The 16,541-nt window shown below is 30.1% G+C and overlaps 1 protein-coding gene across 1 annotated transcript; it reads right to left on the bottom strand.

Annotated features, from left to right (window-relative positions):
- Positions 1 to 10,457: 10,457 nt before the first annotated feature.
- LOC114281369 (heavy metal-associated isoprenylated plant protein 39) lies at positions 10,458 to 12,138 on the bottom strand. Its single transcript, XM_082902543.1, has 3 exons — positions 11,742 to 12,138; positions 11,085 to 11,160; positions 10,458 to 10,959 (listed from the first exon to the last, which is right to left on the bottom strand). The coding sequence occupies exons 1-3, from the start codon at positions 11,745 to 11,747 to the stop codon at positions 10,628 to 10,630; spliced, it is 414 nt and encodes a 137-aa protein (XP_082758669.1). The 5' UTR covers positions 11,748 to 12,138; the 3' UTR covers positions 10,458 to 10,627.
- Between the last annotated feature and the right edge of the window lie 4,403 nt (positions 12,139 to 16,541).

Genomic DNA, 16,541 nt, shown 5'->3' with positions numbered 1-16,541 from the left:
TGTAATTTTATCGGCTATTGGTAAATTTCTCTAGATGAATTTGACCTCACAAAACACAATGCACATTTCAATAAAAACAATGCCCATAGTAAATTTCTCTGTTTTGGCAAATTTCTCTGGATGAATTTGACTGGTATTATAAAAGCACTCCCAAAGTATATTTCTAAAAAAACAATACAAAAAATAATTTTCACTGCTATTGGAAAATTTCTCTGAATGAATTTAATTAGTGTTATTATATACACAATGTCCAAAAAATACATTTCACAAAACAAAATACACAAAGTAATCATCAAATGTATTATTCAATCAATAAAATGTATTATCCTCAACTATTTAACAAATGTTCCTTGCATGTCCTCTTATTATGGCGACCAATACTCTCACATCGACTACACTTAATCACCTTCTTAAACTCTCCAACAGAAGCAATTCTGTTCTTCTTTGGCCTCCTAGCTGGTCTCTTACTCAATGGAGGTAAAATCATAGCATCATCAATGCTACACACAGGTTTTTCAACAATTAGAACTGGGCCAATAAAAAACGAGTATGCTTGACGAAACATATCAGCATGAAAAAATGGTTTAACAAATGAATTCAAATTCTTTCCACTCCTAAAAATTGCAACAACAGCATGTTAACATGGATACCCATTTATTTTCCATTTTCAACATGAACAAGTTCTCAACCCAAGATCAACCATAACCAAAGGAAAACAATGCACTTCAAAAACATTATCAGATAATAAACTAACATTCAATGTCCTTCCATCCATAAAAGCCTTCTCCAATACACTATCCATACGAGGACATAGAACTTTATTCCATTTGCTAGAGAGCAGCTTCCTATCAGATCTCATATTCATGATTTGCAACCGTATCATGTCCACCAAATTTATTATTGGCAAGTGCCGAGCTTCTCGTATCCATGAATTGAATAACTCGGCAATATTTGAATACATCTCACCATAACGTTTCCCCTCAAAATATGCATCACTCCAATTTTTATATGGTAAACTTCTCAAGAAAATACTCATAATGTCTCATCCTTCACTTTTTAATTCATTTGACTTGAAATGGAATAATGCCTTTGTTGGCGCATATGTAGATTTTGAAAATTTGGACACGATCGTCTCCCTAACCAAATTTGTGTTTCCACATGACAATCTATCCCTCAAATTTCTCTTTAGATATTTAAGACAAAATCCATGAAAGCAATTAGGGAAAAACCTAGCAATTCCTTCCACAATACCACAATGTTGATTTGATATGAAACTTATCACCTTCTCTGATCGCAATACTTCACATAAATGTTCAAGGAACCAACACCAATTGTCTTTATTCTCAGCATCAACAACAACAAAAGCTATAGGGAAAAAACCTACAAAACAAATAGGAACAAGCATATTAGACATACACATGCAGAGAAGATTAGAACAACAAACAACCAGAGAAATTTGACATTGCCAACATCCAAAAAAAGTTCACACAGTGGCCAAATCCAGAGAAAATTCACACAATGGCAATCTCTAGACAAAATTCACTTAGTGACCAACTCTAGAGAAAATTCACACATTGGCAACCTCCAGAGAAAATTCACTTAGTGACCAACTCCAGAGAAAATTTACACATTGGCAACCTCCAGAGAAAATTCACTCAATGACCAACTACAGATAAAATTCCCGCAATGACAACATCTATAGAAAATTCACACACTGACCAAAATCTAGAGAAAATCCACACAGTGGCCACAACCAGAGAAAATTCACATAGTGACCAAAACCGGAGAAAATTCAAACTGTCAGAGAAAAATCACATTCACTCAATTCCCACATGTATAGAAAATTCACATACTTAGATAAAAATTAGATATATTTACAATTACTTTCATTTCCATCTTTCCCCGTCGCAGCAAGCATAACTTCTTTGTATCGTCCTTTCAAAAATGTTCCATCAAAAAACAGCAATGACTGACAATATTTAAAACCATCAATGCATGCGTAAAAAGCCACAAACACTCTTTGAAATGCTTGTTATCTTCAAAATCTAACTCAAAACGACTATATGGATTGTTCTTCAATGTGTCATCAAAATACCACCGTAATTGATAGAATGACAAACAAGAATCCCTATATGTACTACATTTTGCTTTTTCAACCCCCAACCAATCACAGTTATAACTGATTGAGACCTCATACTTGTCTTTCATTTCTTTGACAACATCCACTGGACGAGTTAAAGGTTTTGCACTTACCTCTTCAAGTATTAGTCCAGAAACTAAGCTGGAAGTCATCGTAGCATGTTTAATAGTACGAACCGCTACACCACATGTATGTTCATTGTTTAAAGTTCTTATATAAAAGAACCCATTTGTTTTTTTAATTTAAGCATGTACATGCCATATATATCCCCTTGATTCCTTATATGCACATTCTGTCGTAACCCTGAGCTTGTCATTTTTAACATACGTAAACTGAAAACCAACCTCAATAGCATACTTGCATAAAACAGTACGGAACTCAACCACACCACCTGTCACACCCCAAATCCGGGCATGACCGGCCGTGGCCCACAGGGACTTAGCCCAAGGCACACGTAAGCCTAAACACGAATCCAATCACATTGAACAACTGAACAATAGTCCAATAATAAATAACCAAAACTCAATCCAGACATGTCATAATTATAAACGGCAAAATCAACCGTAATCAAAAACTATCCAAACTTATGGGATATAAACAACCCACATATCAAAAATAATCCTAAATGAACTTCGATAAGAATAAATATAAATATGCACAAACTTGACATAACACTCCAAACTAAAGGAATGCCCTAGAGGTCCATGCAATTGAGTCCCCGCTATGCCATGAGTCCACTCTAAGTCCTTCTAACACCTGGAAGTGGTAAACAACTAAGTCAGCTGATAGCTCAGTGAGTAGCAACATGGATAGTAAATACAGTTTTGAAAACGGGGTTCAATTCCAAAATAAGATATATATCACAGAAACTAGATTGGCATACAGTTTGGTAAATACAATCTGTTTCAAAAAGAAGGTTCTACAATTCAACACTTAAAATACGCGTGTTTCGCAAGAACATGATAAACAACATTTTCCACTTAAAACAGATTATAACATGAACACCAATAATTTTCTGGGTACCAATAAAAACAAATAATCTGCCACACAATTCTCAAGGCTATAAGCCCCGTTGGATCCAATACCGAACTAAGAGTCATCCTCAGGGTGGCACCTGGGCCTTTTCTCAAAGACGATCCGATTGAAGGTCACCTAGTTATTTTTAAAGGTCTTTTCCTTACAATCGTTGAGCACTAAAGTCATCACGGCCCAACCCGGATCTGTTCCCTAGTGGCCAGAGTCACCACACACAGTGGAATAATTTCCCTGGACTAAATACACACATGGTCCCAATAATCAATACACATCAGTTTCGCAAAACATGGTAGTTCATCATTATAAACATGAGACCAAAACAAATAGTTTACAGTATGCCAAGTTCACACATGTTTCGGAAATAATTTGATTCAATTGATAATATAATAATTTATCAAAACAGTTTAGTCATGAAACAACAATTTAATTTTTCAATAGTTCAAGGTAGGGGAACATTTATAAAAATATGTAGCATGAAACTACTCACCTGAAAAGGAAATAATATAATCCTCGTATAGAGTGTAAAAGTCCAACTAGTGCCCTGACCAAGTATAAAAACTACACGTCACAACTAATTTAAAAATACTAAAAAAAAATAGGAACTAAGTAACCTCAAACTAAAGCGCACTAACACGGCTCAACCCAACTCACTGTTACTCTTAAATATTACATAAGTTCATGTTCTTCAAGGTTTAAAATCACCCAAGACATGGGTTCCGGTTGAAACTTAATTAATTGTGACATTAAGATAAAACAGAATTTCAAACAAGCCTTCCCAACCTATTCACTAACTTTGAAAATTACAAAACCCACTCCACGCTATTCGAAAAATTCCAATAACCTCCAGATATGATCTAATATATCCTAAGTTTCAAACCCAATTGGTTTCACTTGATTTGCTTATCAAAATAATTTCCTACAATTTATTATATCCAAACAGGTTGTTTTCTGCAGCACTTTAAAGAATTTGACGGTTCTCTTAATATACACGAGCAATCAATGCAAGGCCAAAAACATACAAAACTATACTCATAACCGGTTCTAATGACACTAATTTCATAATTTTTGGATTTATACCCAAAGAGAACAACACTCCCGAATTTACTGTTTCGGACTGGTTTCCTAGACAGATTTGAATACCTCAATTTATATGGATTTTGACTCCCAAAAATTATAAAAAAATTCAGATATGCAATTCAATATGTAATTGATCTACTGTAAAAATTTCAGATTAAAATTCATCCGTTTGATATGGTTTCTTGATTTTTAAAGTTTGTGATTCTGTGCAGAATTTTTGGACTAAGAATTACACCATTCTTTATACATAAATTTAACTCCTCAAATTTCTTAACAGTATATATATATATATATACAAAATACATAAACCTACAACCTCTCCATGAATGAATAAAATAATTATAGAATAAGGATGAAGAACAAAGAAAGAAGAGAAGAAAATATAGGAGGGATAACCTTTGATGAACACACACAACACAACACACCCAAAAGTTCTTTGATTGCAACATCTTCTTCTTTTTTTTCCTTCTCTCAAACCCTCTCCCGTGGCTGCTGTGTTGTTGCCCTATGTGGTGAACAAATAATAGAGTAGGGTTTGTGTTTATTTTATTTTATACTAGCGGTGGGCACACATAGGTCAAATAAATAAATAAATATGCAAAATATATGTATAAGTTATATGTAACTCAAATGGTAGGAGTCTTATATATTAACCTTCTAGTCTAGAGTTCAAGTCACACCCTCCTCTCTCTCTCTATTTTTTTTTTATTTTTTATAATAAACCTTGCTTCTAAATTAAAAATTTTCACCATAAATTTATTTTAGGTTTAAAAATTAATTAAAAGATCCTCCAATAATATTTAATTTGCACCTTAGAATTCACCACCAAAATATTTGAGATTGTAATATTCTTATTTAATTATTTACTTAATTTGTATATTCGGGTTCTCACACCACCCTCAAAATTTTGTCCAACACTTGTAATAATATTTCGCCAACCAGTTGACAATAACACCTTTTCTTGGTGAGAACAAAACTTAGAGAGTAAATTCCTTTCAATATCCACTAGCCTATCACATTCACCATGCACAACATCTACCCAATTAGACCCCACTTCATCTTCTTGATCCGAAGTACTACACCTAATAACTGAAACATCAACTATATCAACACCACGTGCACAAACAACCCTCAACATATTTAGAAAATCAATATTATTTCGAATCATACAATTCGGATGGCCCACAATGGAATATGAAATACACATCGTCTCAAGTTTCAAATTCTCCAATGTTTTACACAAAATGCCAACCAATTCGTCAAAATTCAATTCACATGAAACATTAATGACAATAGTATCATTCCCATATTTGTACAGCAACAACACTGCACTGTCCATCGAAATTGAAAGAAAAAACAAGAAAAATAATTTGTTCAATATAAAAACACTTCACAAGAACAACATAAAAGTCTAGAGAAATTATAATTTTCTCTGGATTATAATAACAAGTTTATAATTTTCTCTGGACTCAAATAAAAGTCCAGAGACATTTACAAACTTATATTCACCTTCAAGATAACAAAAACAAAATCATAGAAAAGTTAATGAATCCAGAGAAAATCACTGAGAAATTACTGCTAACGATTAAACACAATCATAGAAAAAAATCACACAGAAGATCTGTTATGAAATTATAAGCTTCTCTGTGATTTTCACTGAACTACAAGCTTACAATTTTCTCTGCGTGATTGTGCAATATTGCACTCATATCAAAATCTAGAGAAATTTACAAACTTATATACACCTTCAAGATAACAAAAAAAACACTGCACTGTCCATCTATACTGAAAGAAAAAACACAAAAAATTACTTTTGCTCAGAGAAACAAAAAAATTATAAGTTTCTCTGTGATTTTCACTGAACTACAAGCTTACAATTTTCTCTGTGTGGTTGTGCAATACTGCACTCATATCAAAATCTAGAGAAATTTACAAACTTATATACACCTTCAAGATAACAAAAAAACTACTGCACTATCCATCTAAACTGAAAGAAAAAACATAAAAAATTATTTTTGCTCAGAGAAACAAAAACTTATAATCACTTTGAACTACAAACTTATAATTTTTTCTGAACTATAAACTGAAAGTGAATAACAAATTTATAATTATCTCTGAACTACAAATAAAAGTCTAGAGAAATTTAAGAACTTATATTCACTTTCAAGATCACAAAAACAAAAACACATTAACATCAAATTGACAAAAATGCTAACTATTCCACACAAACGCAGAGAAACTCATAGAGAAGATCTGTTATGCTCACAAAACATTCAATTGAGAAAAATAAGAAATAAAAAATAACAAACTTATAATAATATGTTCACAACAAATTACAATTTTCTCTGTGATTTTCATTAGACTACAAACTTACAATTTTCTCTGTGATTTTCACTGAACTACAAACTTACAATTTTCTCTGAGATTCTATCTGCATTAGAAATTTCTAATAATATGTCCATATGAACTTATAATTTTCTCTATGATTTTTGTTGGATTATAATAACAAATTTACAATTTTCTCTGGACTATACCAACAAAAGTGTAGAAAAAACAGAGAACAAAACTTAGAGAACAAAAAATGATAAGAAATTTACACTTATCTTTGGTTTAAAGAAATTTCTCTGATTTGAAAAAATAGAGAACAAAACTTATCATTGATAAGCATGTTGATAAAAACAAAGCACGAAAAATGAACTCTAAACATCAAAATCAATTCCACTGTCAACTCTCTTTGATTGATCAAAAAACAGAGAATGAAAAATGAACTTCAAAAATCAAAATCAACTCTATCAAGCTAGTCTCTCTTTAAAATTGATCAATAACAGTGAATAAAAAAAATCAACTCCAAAAATCATAAACAATTTCACTAAGCTAGCCTTTTTTTTTTTTTTAAATTGATCAAAACTAAAAACAAAAACCTAATGCAAAAATAAACTCGAAAAACTAATATGAAATCGGAATCCTTATATAAAATTCAAAACAAAAATCGAAATCCATGTGGAATTTCCATCGAAAAATACTTGATTCAACTTCACTGAAAAACCTACACGATCAACACACTGTAACACCTACACGATCGTAGCAATCTCTATCGTCAAGTCCACTGCAACACTTGCAAAATCCTTACGAAATCTCCACTGCGAAGTCAGTTTCTAAAATCTCCAATGTGAAGTCAACAATAGAATATTCAGTTTGCCAAAATCCAAACAAACTTATGTTATAAAGAAGGGTAAATTAGGTATTTCATAACATAAAATAAGGTTGAGGAACCTTAGCCATCAAAACATATTATTGTGGACCTATCCTCGTATCAAAAGTTGGGTAGGAATCTTAAACCAATTATTTCAAAAAATTATCCTAATTTACAATATTAGTAAATAAACTCAACACTACTTATCGATTGTCGAAATATTATTATTGTTTCACGAAAAAAGTTACGACATTAGTAAAGAAACTCAACACCATTTGCATTTTGTCTCGAAGGACAAGTTGAGCTACTTCCTATTGCTTTGTTTTTTATTATTAGTTATTTATTTATAGGCATGGCAGAGGACATATTTATATTTATCCAAAAAATGCTGATTTTATCACATTAACAGAAATCAACAGAGTATCTTGGTTGTTTCAAAACTAAAAATTGCTATTCCCATTAAAAAAAATTAACTAAAATTAAAATTTGGAAATTGCAGAACATATCTCTGAAACCCACAAAGATAATTGTTTTTAGGTTTCAAAATCACAAATTTATAACCCTAAAGTCACCTCTGATTAGCGAATAGAATTAGATGGGTCTTTCTTCCCCTTTCTTTAGTTTTTGTTTTGTTTGACGAAAAGGTTCACATCATTTCGTATAAGCCCTTTAACCATGGTGCAAGAAAGAATTTCCAAGGAAATGAAAGAAATGTTTGCAGCAATGAATGCTATGCTCCACCAAATATCAACCAAACAAATTTTATCACAATCACAATCAAAACATTGGTGATCAATCCTTGACGATTGTTTTATCACAAGATGACTTAGAGTTAGCACACCAAGATAAACAAGTGATTAAAAATTGTCTTGAAAAATGACTCAGACTGACAAGTTGTTCAATCTCTAAATGAAATATCAACCAAGGAAGTGAATCTTGAAATTGTTGTCGTTATTTATTTGTTTGTTTGCTTTTTTAATCTCAAGATTTTGGCATTATTCACGGAGGATACATGTTGATGAAAAAATAAATAAGTGTTCCACCAATTTCATAATTTGGAAGTCTATTGAAGAACAAGAATACTATAATTTTATGATTTTAAAGATTATAGTATAATAAAATTATAGTATGGGATCGGAGTGGAATTTATAATATTGGTGTATTCTAATCTTGAGGGTAGGTTTGACTTTTGAGGGAATTGGAAAATTAATTCGAATATTTCACATTCTATTTTATAATTAGAGTTATTAGGTAGCTAGGATTAGTAGATATAGTTATTAAACACTTACCTCAATTATTTGTGGTTTTAAAGATGTTATCAAAAAATAAATAAGTATGCCAGATAATTTTTTAAATTAAATTTGAACTTATAAAAAGTCTTTCCCTTTAGTTTGTATTTTTTTTTTCCTATTTCTTATATTCAAATTTTGTTATACAAGAAGCCTCATATCATTTGGCATGAAAATTTGCTCAAATTAGTTTTGTCTAAGAAATAAAATAAATTTTTCTTTAACATGACACTTTTTGAGGGGTTTGCAATACTGAGGTAACCTAATTATAAAATTTAAAAGAAAAAGAAGAAGGAGAAGAATGAAGTTATCAAATAAGTAATGAAATTTTTATTAAGACCATTGACACAGCTAGATAACTGGATCAGAGGAGTGTAGTTTATAAAGAATCAAATAATAAAAAAAAGAAACAATCTTCAATTGATAGGCTGTAAAAAAAAGGCAGAGAGGTAGCACGTGCACCCTTCTAGTTATATTATATTATTACTATAATATTATTATATGTTATAAAGTTAATATCTCAGATAGTGTGAATCTAAAGATGAAGTTGTGTAACATTTTTACTATTCTAAAATTGTTCCTTATTAAGAGGTTTATCTTTTCATAGTTTAAATGAGTTCTTCCATATATTTTAATGGGTAAAAATGCAAACTTAAAAAAAGTAATTTCTGAAACTCACACAAGTTTTTTTAGTAAGAGGATCTCTTTCGTCCAGATTTTAAACTGGAGAGTGTTATTTGGACTCGTAAGATTCATCACGGGTCCCGTTTTGATGATTCGAACTGTTCATTTTGTTAGATATTTTGTGTATTTCATCCAAAAAAAAATTAGCTCGATCAGATAACTGTAATTTGTTCAATTTATTGTGTTTGTCATTAAAAACTGTTTGATTTATTTTTAAAAACACAATCGTTGTCTATTTTTAGTGAAAAATTGAATAGGTTATAGTTATTGGATCGACCTATTTTTTTGTGTTGTTGAAATACACTAAGTACCCGACAACATAAATATTTGGATCATCGAAACATGACCTGTGATGGATTCCATGGACCTAAACAAGGCCCTCCAATCCAAAATCTAAACTGAAAGAACCTTTCTCTGTTTTCTTATTTATTTATTTAGGGCAAATTACAAACACCCCCTCGAGGTTTGGTAAAAATATATATTCTCTTGAAGTTTGAGAAATTACAAATTGCCCCTTGAGGGTCAAATTTTCATAACAAATTAGGCAAATTATGGGGGAATCTGTATGAAAATAAAAATCTCAGGAGGCGGGATGTAATTTCTCAAACCTCAGAAAGAATCTATATTTTCACCAAACCTCAAGGGCTATTTGTAATTTGCCCATTTATTTATTATTTGCATTGGGTGTGTCACAACGTCACAATATATATGTGGGCGAAAAAAAAAAAAAAAAAAAAAAAAAAAAGAAAAAAGCAACCATTCAAGAGAAAGCAAACGAACGTTTGGTTTTGTACCAAAATTATTATTTTATATTTTCAAAAACAAAAACATGAAATATGTTATTGAAAACTCATGTGACAAATTGTTTAGTAAACTTTTCTCAGCAGATATTTAAAATTAAAAAAAAAAATGTTTTTAGTTGACTAACTTTTAATTAATCTCTGAATTATAACCAGAGTGTTTTCAAATGTCTCATATTTTTGTTTCCAAAAAAACCAAAACAAAAATTTGACAATCTTCATTGCTAATTGCTACGGAGTATCAAAAGTAACTTTTCTGTATATTTTAAGATTTATAGATCAAATGTCCCACAATACATGAGTAATCAATCAATGCACATAGGAACAACATCCCATTATTCATCCTCATAACTCCCTAATGAATAAAAGGTTCCCAAACATTTGTTTCTCAAATAACAAACATTTAAATTCAAGAGATAACACAAGCATTTGGGTTCTCCTCAGCACTTTGAACATAGTAATACTGAGTCATGCAAGGATTGTAGGCCTTGTATGCCTTCACAAGCTCTGCAATCTGTTTCTCTTCTTCTTTCTTTTTATCTTCATCTTTCTTTCCCTCATCTTTTTTTCCTTCATCCTTTTTACCCTCATCTTTCTTCTTTTCGGGTTCTTTTGCCGGCCCAACTGTCAGTATTTCTGTGTACCATTTATTCCTCAATTTGCCCACTACACAAACTGGGTCGACGCCTCCGATCACTGTCAATTTCTTCTCCTTCATGTCCATTGCAATCGATTCAACTCCTACATAAAATTGCAAAAATTAAAAACAGAGTAATAAATAATAATAATAAGTTTTATTTATTTATTTATTTATTTTTTTCATATATGAGCAAGAAAGTTTGGCAAACCAATTCAATAATCAATACCTGAAATGCTAGAAACTGCTTTCATGGCCTTTTGCTTGTCTCTTTCATCATGTAAATCCAATTTCAATACAAGTTTCTGCAACAAAGAGAGCAAGAACAGTAAACAACTAAATAGCAGAGAACAGAGTGATGGAAAAACAGCCCACTTAAGAATCTGTTTTGGAAAAGCAAAAATATCACACGAGAAGCTGATTACTGTGGAGGAAAATATATTTTTAAGATTCTTAGGTAGGAAAATTCAAGATTTATATTCTGATTTGCGAATGGAAAAACCTCCAAGAGACGGGTTTGAAAATTCAGAGCATATAAAGGGAAAAAAAAGATAATATGAGATTCGTGCATTTTCCGAGAAAAAAAGATGGGAATTGTAATATTATGTTTAAAATAAGAGAAAACAAGAAAACCATCAAGAAATGAGCTTAAAATTCTAATAAAATCGAAGAGAAATTGAGAAAGAAGATTCAATTAGAAACCCATCAACTGGGCATGAAACAGAACACAATACAGACAAAATTCCAATTACAATGAATAGACACAAACATATATGTTCATATTTAATATGTTAAAAATAAAAAACAGAGCAAAAGAAAGAAAGAAAAGAAGGAAAAAAAAAAAAAAAAAACAGGATTGTCGGTAAGAAACTGAGGGAAATTTCACCTTCATTTCCAGTAGGCTCAGAGTTGTGACCAGGACTTGAACAGACTTGACGAATCAAAAGAATATTTATGTTACAATTAATTATATTGTTGATATATGTATATATAAGGGGTGTGTGTATTTGTGATGAAAAAGAAGATGGAGAAGGAAAGTTCCTTGCTGAACACGGAGAGAAGACCTGGTGGAGTCAACTAGAGAGAGAGACAGTGAGAGAGAGAGAGATAGAGATTGTTTGGAGGAAGGAACCCAGTGAGTGAGTTGTGCCCTTGTCAAAGCTAAGACAAAGTCTTCTTTGATGTTCGAAAGGGGTTGCAAGCTCTTCTTATTCACCATATCGTTGGACTCGAGGACAATTCTTGTGTGTGTGAAAATGGCCCATGGACGGGCTGAAACCGCTAATAATTTGGGATGGGTCCGATCTATTTAGGTTCCTTTGGATTCAGAATTCGAGCCTAATCCGAAATCTTGGACTTGGATCTGGACCATTTTTTTTGAAGCCTGGCCTATCTGGCCCGACCTGTCCTAAGCCTAGTGTATTTTTTAGTGAAAAATAATAAAATTTTGATGAAAAAATTAAAAAAAAAAAAATGTTCAAGCTCGCCCAAGCTTGAGCCCAGGCCTAAGCCCACTGGCCCGACTTGGACCGACGCCCGCTCTACTGGCCCGCCCAAGACCCAAATATCCTTAGGTATGGACCTAATTTTTTGGCTCCACGAAGCCCGACATGGGCCAGGCCAAGTCAGACCAAATTTACAACCCTACTTGTGTCCTTTTTCCCTTCCTAACAAATTAGTAAAATTGTATTAGGCTTTCTAGGGAAATTCTATATGCAGTTTGGTTACAACTTTTGGCTTGCTTTGACAAGCTAGCAAAAAGTTAACTTTTAACTTTTTTACCCAAGTCACTACCTAAAAAGTTAGCTTTTTTGGCTAAAAAAAGGCAAAAGTCATTTTTCCACCAACTTTCTAAAACACCACTTTGTAATTTTAGTTATAATTTATTATGGTATTAGTTATCACATTATTTTAGTTATTATTCAATACTTTTTTTTTTTTTTGGTTATATGTGGGATATTTGGTTATATATAGATATATATTTTCCTCTTTTTATCTTGTAGTTATGATTATCATAGGATTGAGGCATTGTTTGGCAAGAGGCTATTTTAGTCAATTAGCCAAAAAGTTACTAAATTGGTCAAAAAGTCAACAACCCATACCAAAAAGTCAAAGATTCTCTTTTCTCTCTACTTTTTGCACATCTTTTTGTAATTAGCCAAAAAGTCATCCCAAACATACAAGTTTTTTTTACCTACCTTTTTAGCTAAATAGCTAAAAAATTACTAAATTAACCTGTTCCCAAACGAGGCCTGAGTCACAAATGTCATAACTTATCATACCCTTACTTTAAGTTTGGATAACTCAAAATAGTATAAAAAATACAACATAAAATAATCTTATTTCGTATCTCATTTTGTCACTTTAGGATAGAAGTGAGTGTGTTTCAAGAGTTGAAATGACTACTGTGCAGAGGCACAACAACCACTATTATGTGGCCCATGAGGCTCATTTGGAACCCATTTTGATGATACAAATCATTCATTTTTTAAGGTACATCAAGTAGATTATACTTGAAAAAAATCAAATTGATCAGACATCGATAGCATTTTCATTGAATTACATTTGTATATATATAAAAATAATAGTAAATGTAATTTAAAAAATAAAACCGAATACAAATACAATTAGACGAAAGGACTATCAATGTTCAATTATTCAACTTTTTACAGATATGTTATACTCGGTCTACCTTGAAAAGTGAACGGTTGAGTCCCATGGTCTGCATGACAGGGACCATTAATTATGTCCCTCACACAACAGTTACCCAAACTCCTTGAATTCTATATGTATTTATGAATGGGTCAGGCTTGTCTATAATTTGCTTTGTAGACTAAATGGTACTATTGGGCTCATGGAGTTCAACATAGATCTTGTTTCTATAATCTGAACCGTTCAATATATAGAACTCGTTGAGTATTTTATTTCTATAAAAAATCATATTAATTGAATATCGATAGCTACTTTGTCGGATTAGATTTTTGTCAGCAATTTATTTTGACAATTATACTTACCGTTAATAGAAATATGATCTGATCAAGTAGCTATCAATATCCGATCAATGTGATTTTTTATAAGGATAAAGTATTTAACGAGTTCTACATATTAAACAGTTTGAATTATTGAACTTGTGATGGACCCTTACAACATGCTCTAATCCGATCTCAAATTGGAGAAACCTAACCCTTTATGAATATGGATCCATTACTTTGTGTTTACCAGTTAGAGAGTGAAGTAAAAATTGAGATTATGTATATATTATTCTCCGATAGTATTTTAATAAAATTGAAGTTTATTTTGACGATTTATTTGGTTTATTTTTAGGCATTTATGGATAAATTATTCATTAAAAAAAAATAACAAACTTTTTGTAATCATGTAATTTTATTAGCTATGTTTGGCATATGTTATTTAGGTTAAAATAGTCACAAAAAGATAAAATAAGTTAAAAAGTCAATAAAATAAAAATGACACATCCAAACTATAATCATTTCATTTTTTTTTCTAACAAAACTAAAAAAAAAATCAAAAAGTCCATTCCAAATAAGACTTTTTAGCCCTAGGCTAAAATAACCAAAAAGGCAACCCAAATTCCAAACGAAGGCTATATTGTTTCTAAAAAAAAAAAATAGTCAGTTTGTTTGTTTTCATAACTCATGATTCACTTTTTAGAAAATTAAAATTTTTTATTTTTCATATTTTTTTGTTTTTACTATTTTTTTTAATATTTGAAGTAATTTTTCTTTTAATTTTTAGATATACCTAACATAAATACACTTAAAAAGTATAATAATTGTGAATTTTTTTTAAAAAAAATTCACTAAATAGCAAAAATATGAAAAAAAAAATGAAAATTCAGTACATGTTTTGTATGCTTGTGTATTTCTTAATTTTTTAAAATATTTTTTTGTAAATATTTTATTTTTTTAAATATATCGAAGTAAGATGCATTTAAAAAAGTAAAACAATTAGTTAAAATTTTAAAAATATTCACTAAAAATAAAAAAATACGAATAACAAAAAACACAATTTTAAAAAAATTGAATTTAGAAAATTTAAACTAAACATAGTGGATGATATTTTTAGTAGTATATTATATTATATTTTTATTACGATTATTAAAGCATGTAAAAAAAATTATTTTATTTATTTTGATTTTTTTATATACATAGTGGTACAATAATCTCCATTTAGAATCGGTTAGGAATTTACCACGTGGCCATAATTCAAATAAATATGCCTTAAATTTTTTGCGTAAGTTTAAAAAATGAGGCAAAACTGTGTTGGTCAATTATTGGTGTGTGGTACAACCATTTCATGAAATAGACCCCTAAATTTTGCGTACGAAATGAGGAGTATTATGTGATTTGGGCTTCATAGAAGTGGATAAGGATTGTTTTGGAAAGTTAGTTTTTTATTTTTTTAAAGTAATATGTAAAAAAATAGAGGCCTTGTTTGGTTTGTTTTTGAGAGAGTTGTTTTTTAAAAAAAATTTGGGGAGAGAGTTTAGAAATTTCTTTGGTTTGTTTGGTTGTATATTTTGGGAGAGTTGTTTTTTTGGGAGTTTGGGATGATTTGATATTTTGGGAGAATTTGAGTAGATGTGTGTGAGAGAAAAAGTGATTGAGAATGAGAGAGGAGAGAGAAAAAGTGATTGATTAATGTGTAAGAGAGAGAAAGTGATTTTGAAAATTTTTTGAGAAAAACTCAAACCAAATAATTTTTTTAAATTTTTTTTCTAAAACTCATCTCCCAAATGCAAACCAAACATACCCAGAGAAATTATATGATTTAAAAAGGTTAAAAAGTTAAAGGATTAACTTTTAATCAATTACTTAAAAGGCCTAAGTAATTAAGGACAATCATCATTATTATGAGTTCAAAAAAAAAAAAAAATCATTAATCACCTTGTTTGTTTTGACTTTTTAAAAAATACTTTTCAAAAAAATTTACTTTCTTATTTTCTGTGTTTTTTTGTTTTTTATTGAATTTTTTTAATATTTTAAACATTTTTTTTTACTTTTTAGACACAGCTAACATAAATACACCTAAAAAGTAAAAAAATTGTAAAAAAAATCTTTTAAAAATTCGCTAAACACCAAAAATACAAAAAAAAAATTTATAAGAATTCAGTACATTTTTTGTATTTTTATGTATTTATTAATTTTTTAAAATATTTTTTCAAATTTTTTTTTACTTTTTAGATACATCTAAGTAAGGTGTATCTAAAAAAATAAAAAAAAATGTTTAAAATTTTAAAAATATTCACTAAAAACAAAAAAAAATACGAAAATAAAAAAAAGTTAATTTTCAAAAAACTTAATTTAGGAAATTCAAACCAAACACAATTATTATGGCTTCTTTTGACAAGAACGTAAAAGTAACTTTTTTTTAGCTTTTAAATTTCTTTTAAATTTCTTTTTTTTAGCTTTTAAATTATTATGGGTTCTATTTTTTTTTTTACATATTTTTTTTTTTAAAAATTAAAAATTAATTTTAACCTATTTTCCAAAACAACCGTATATATTTTCTTTGTTTGTAGTGACTATTAATTTGTTGGTATTACTTCTCCAATCATCAAATTTTCCAATTTTTTGGTGTGGGTGGTAAACTGCCTAACCATCTGCCTCTAATTTCAACTTAAACCAAAGCTTGGTTTTATTCTGAGGTCAACTTGTGATGTAGT

The sequence above is a fragment of the Camellia sinensis genome, chromosome 13 (assembly GCF_055761805.1).
Source record: "Camellia sinensis isolate YWXY chromosome 13, ASM5576180v1, whole genome shotgun sequence".
Classification (NCBI taxonomy): domain Eukaryota; kingdom Viridiplantae; phylum Streptophyta; class Magnoliopsida; order Ericales; family Theaceae; genus Camellia; species Camellia sinensis.
Note: the sequence above shows the minus strand (reverse complement) of the source record. Positions and strands in the feature narration are given on the sequence as shown.

Bases quoted from the DNA above. Each gene is read 5' to 3' on its own strand.
- LOC114281369 (XM_082902543.1), bottom strand. The intron at 10,960-11,084 runs GTATTGATTATT...AATTTTATGTAG, and splicing joins AGCAGTTTCTAGCATTTCAG to GAGTTGAATCGATTGCAATG.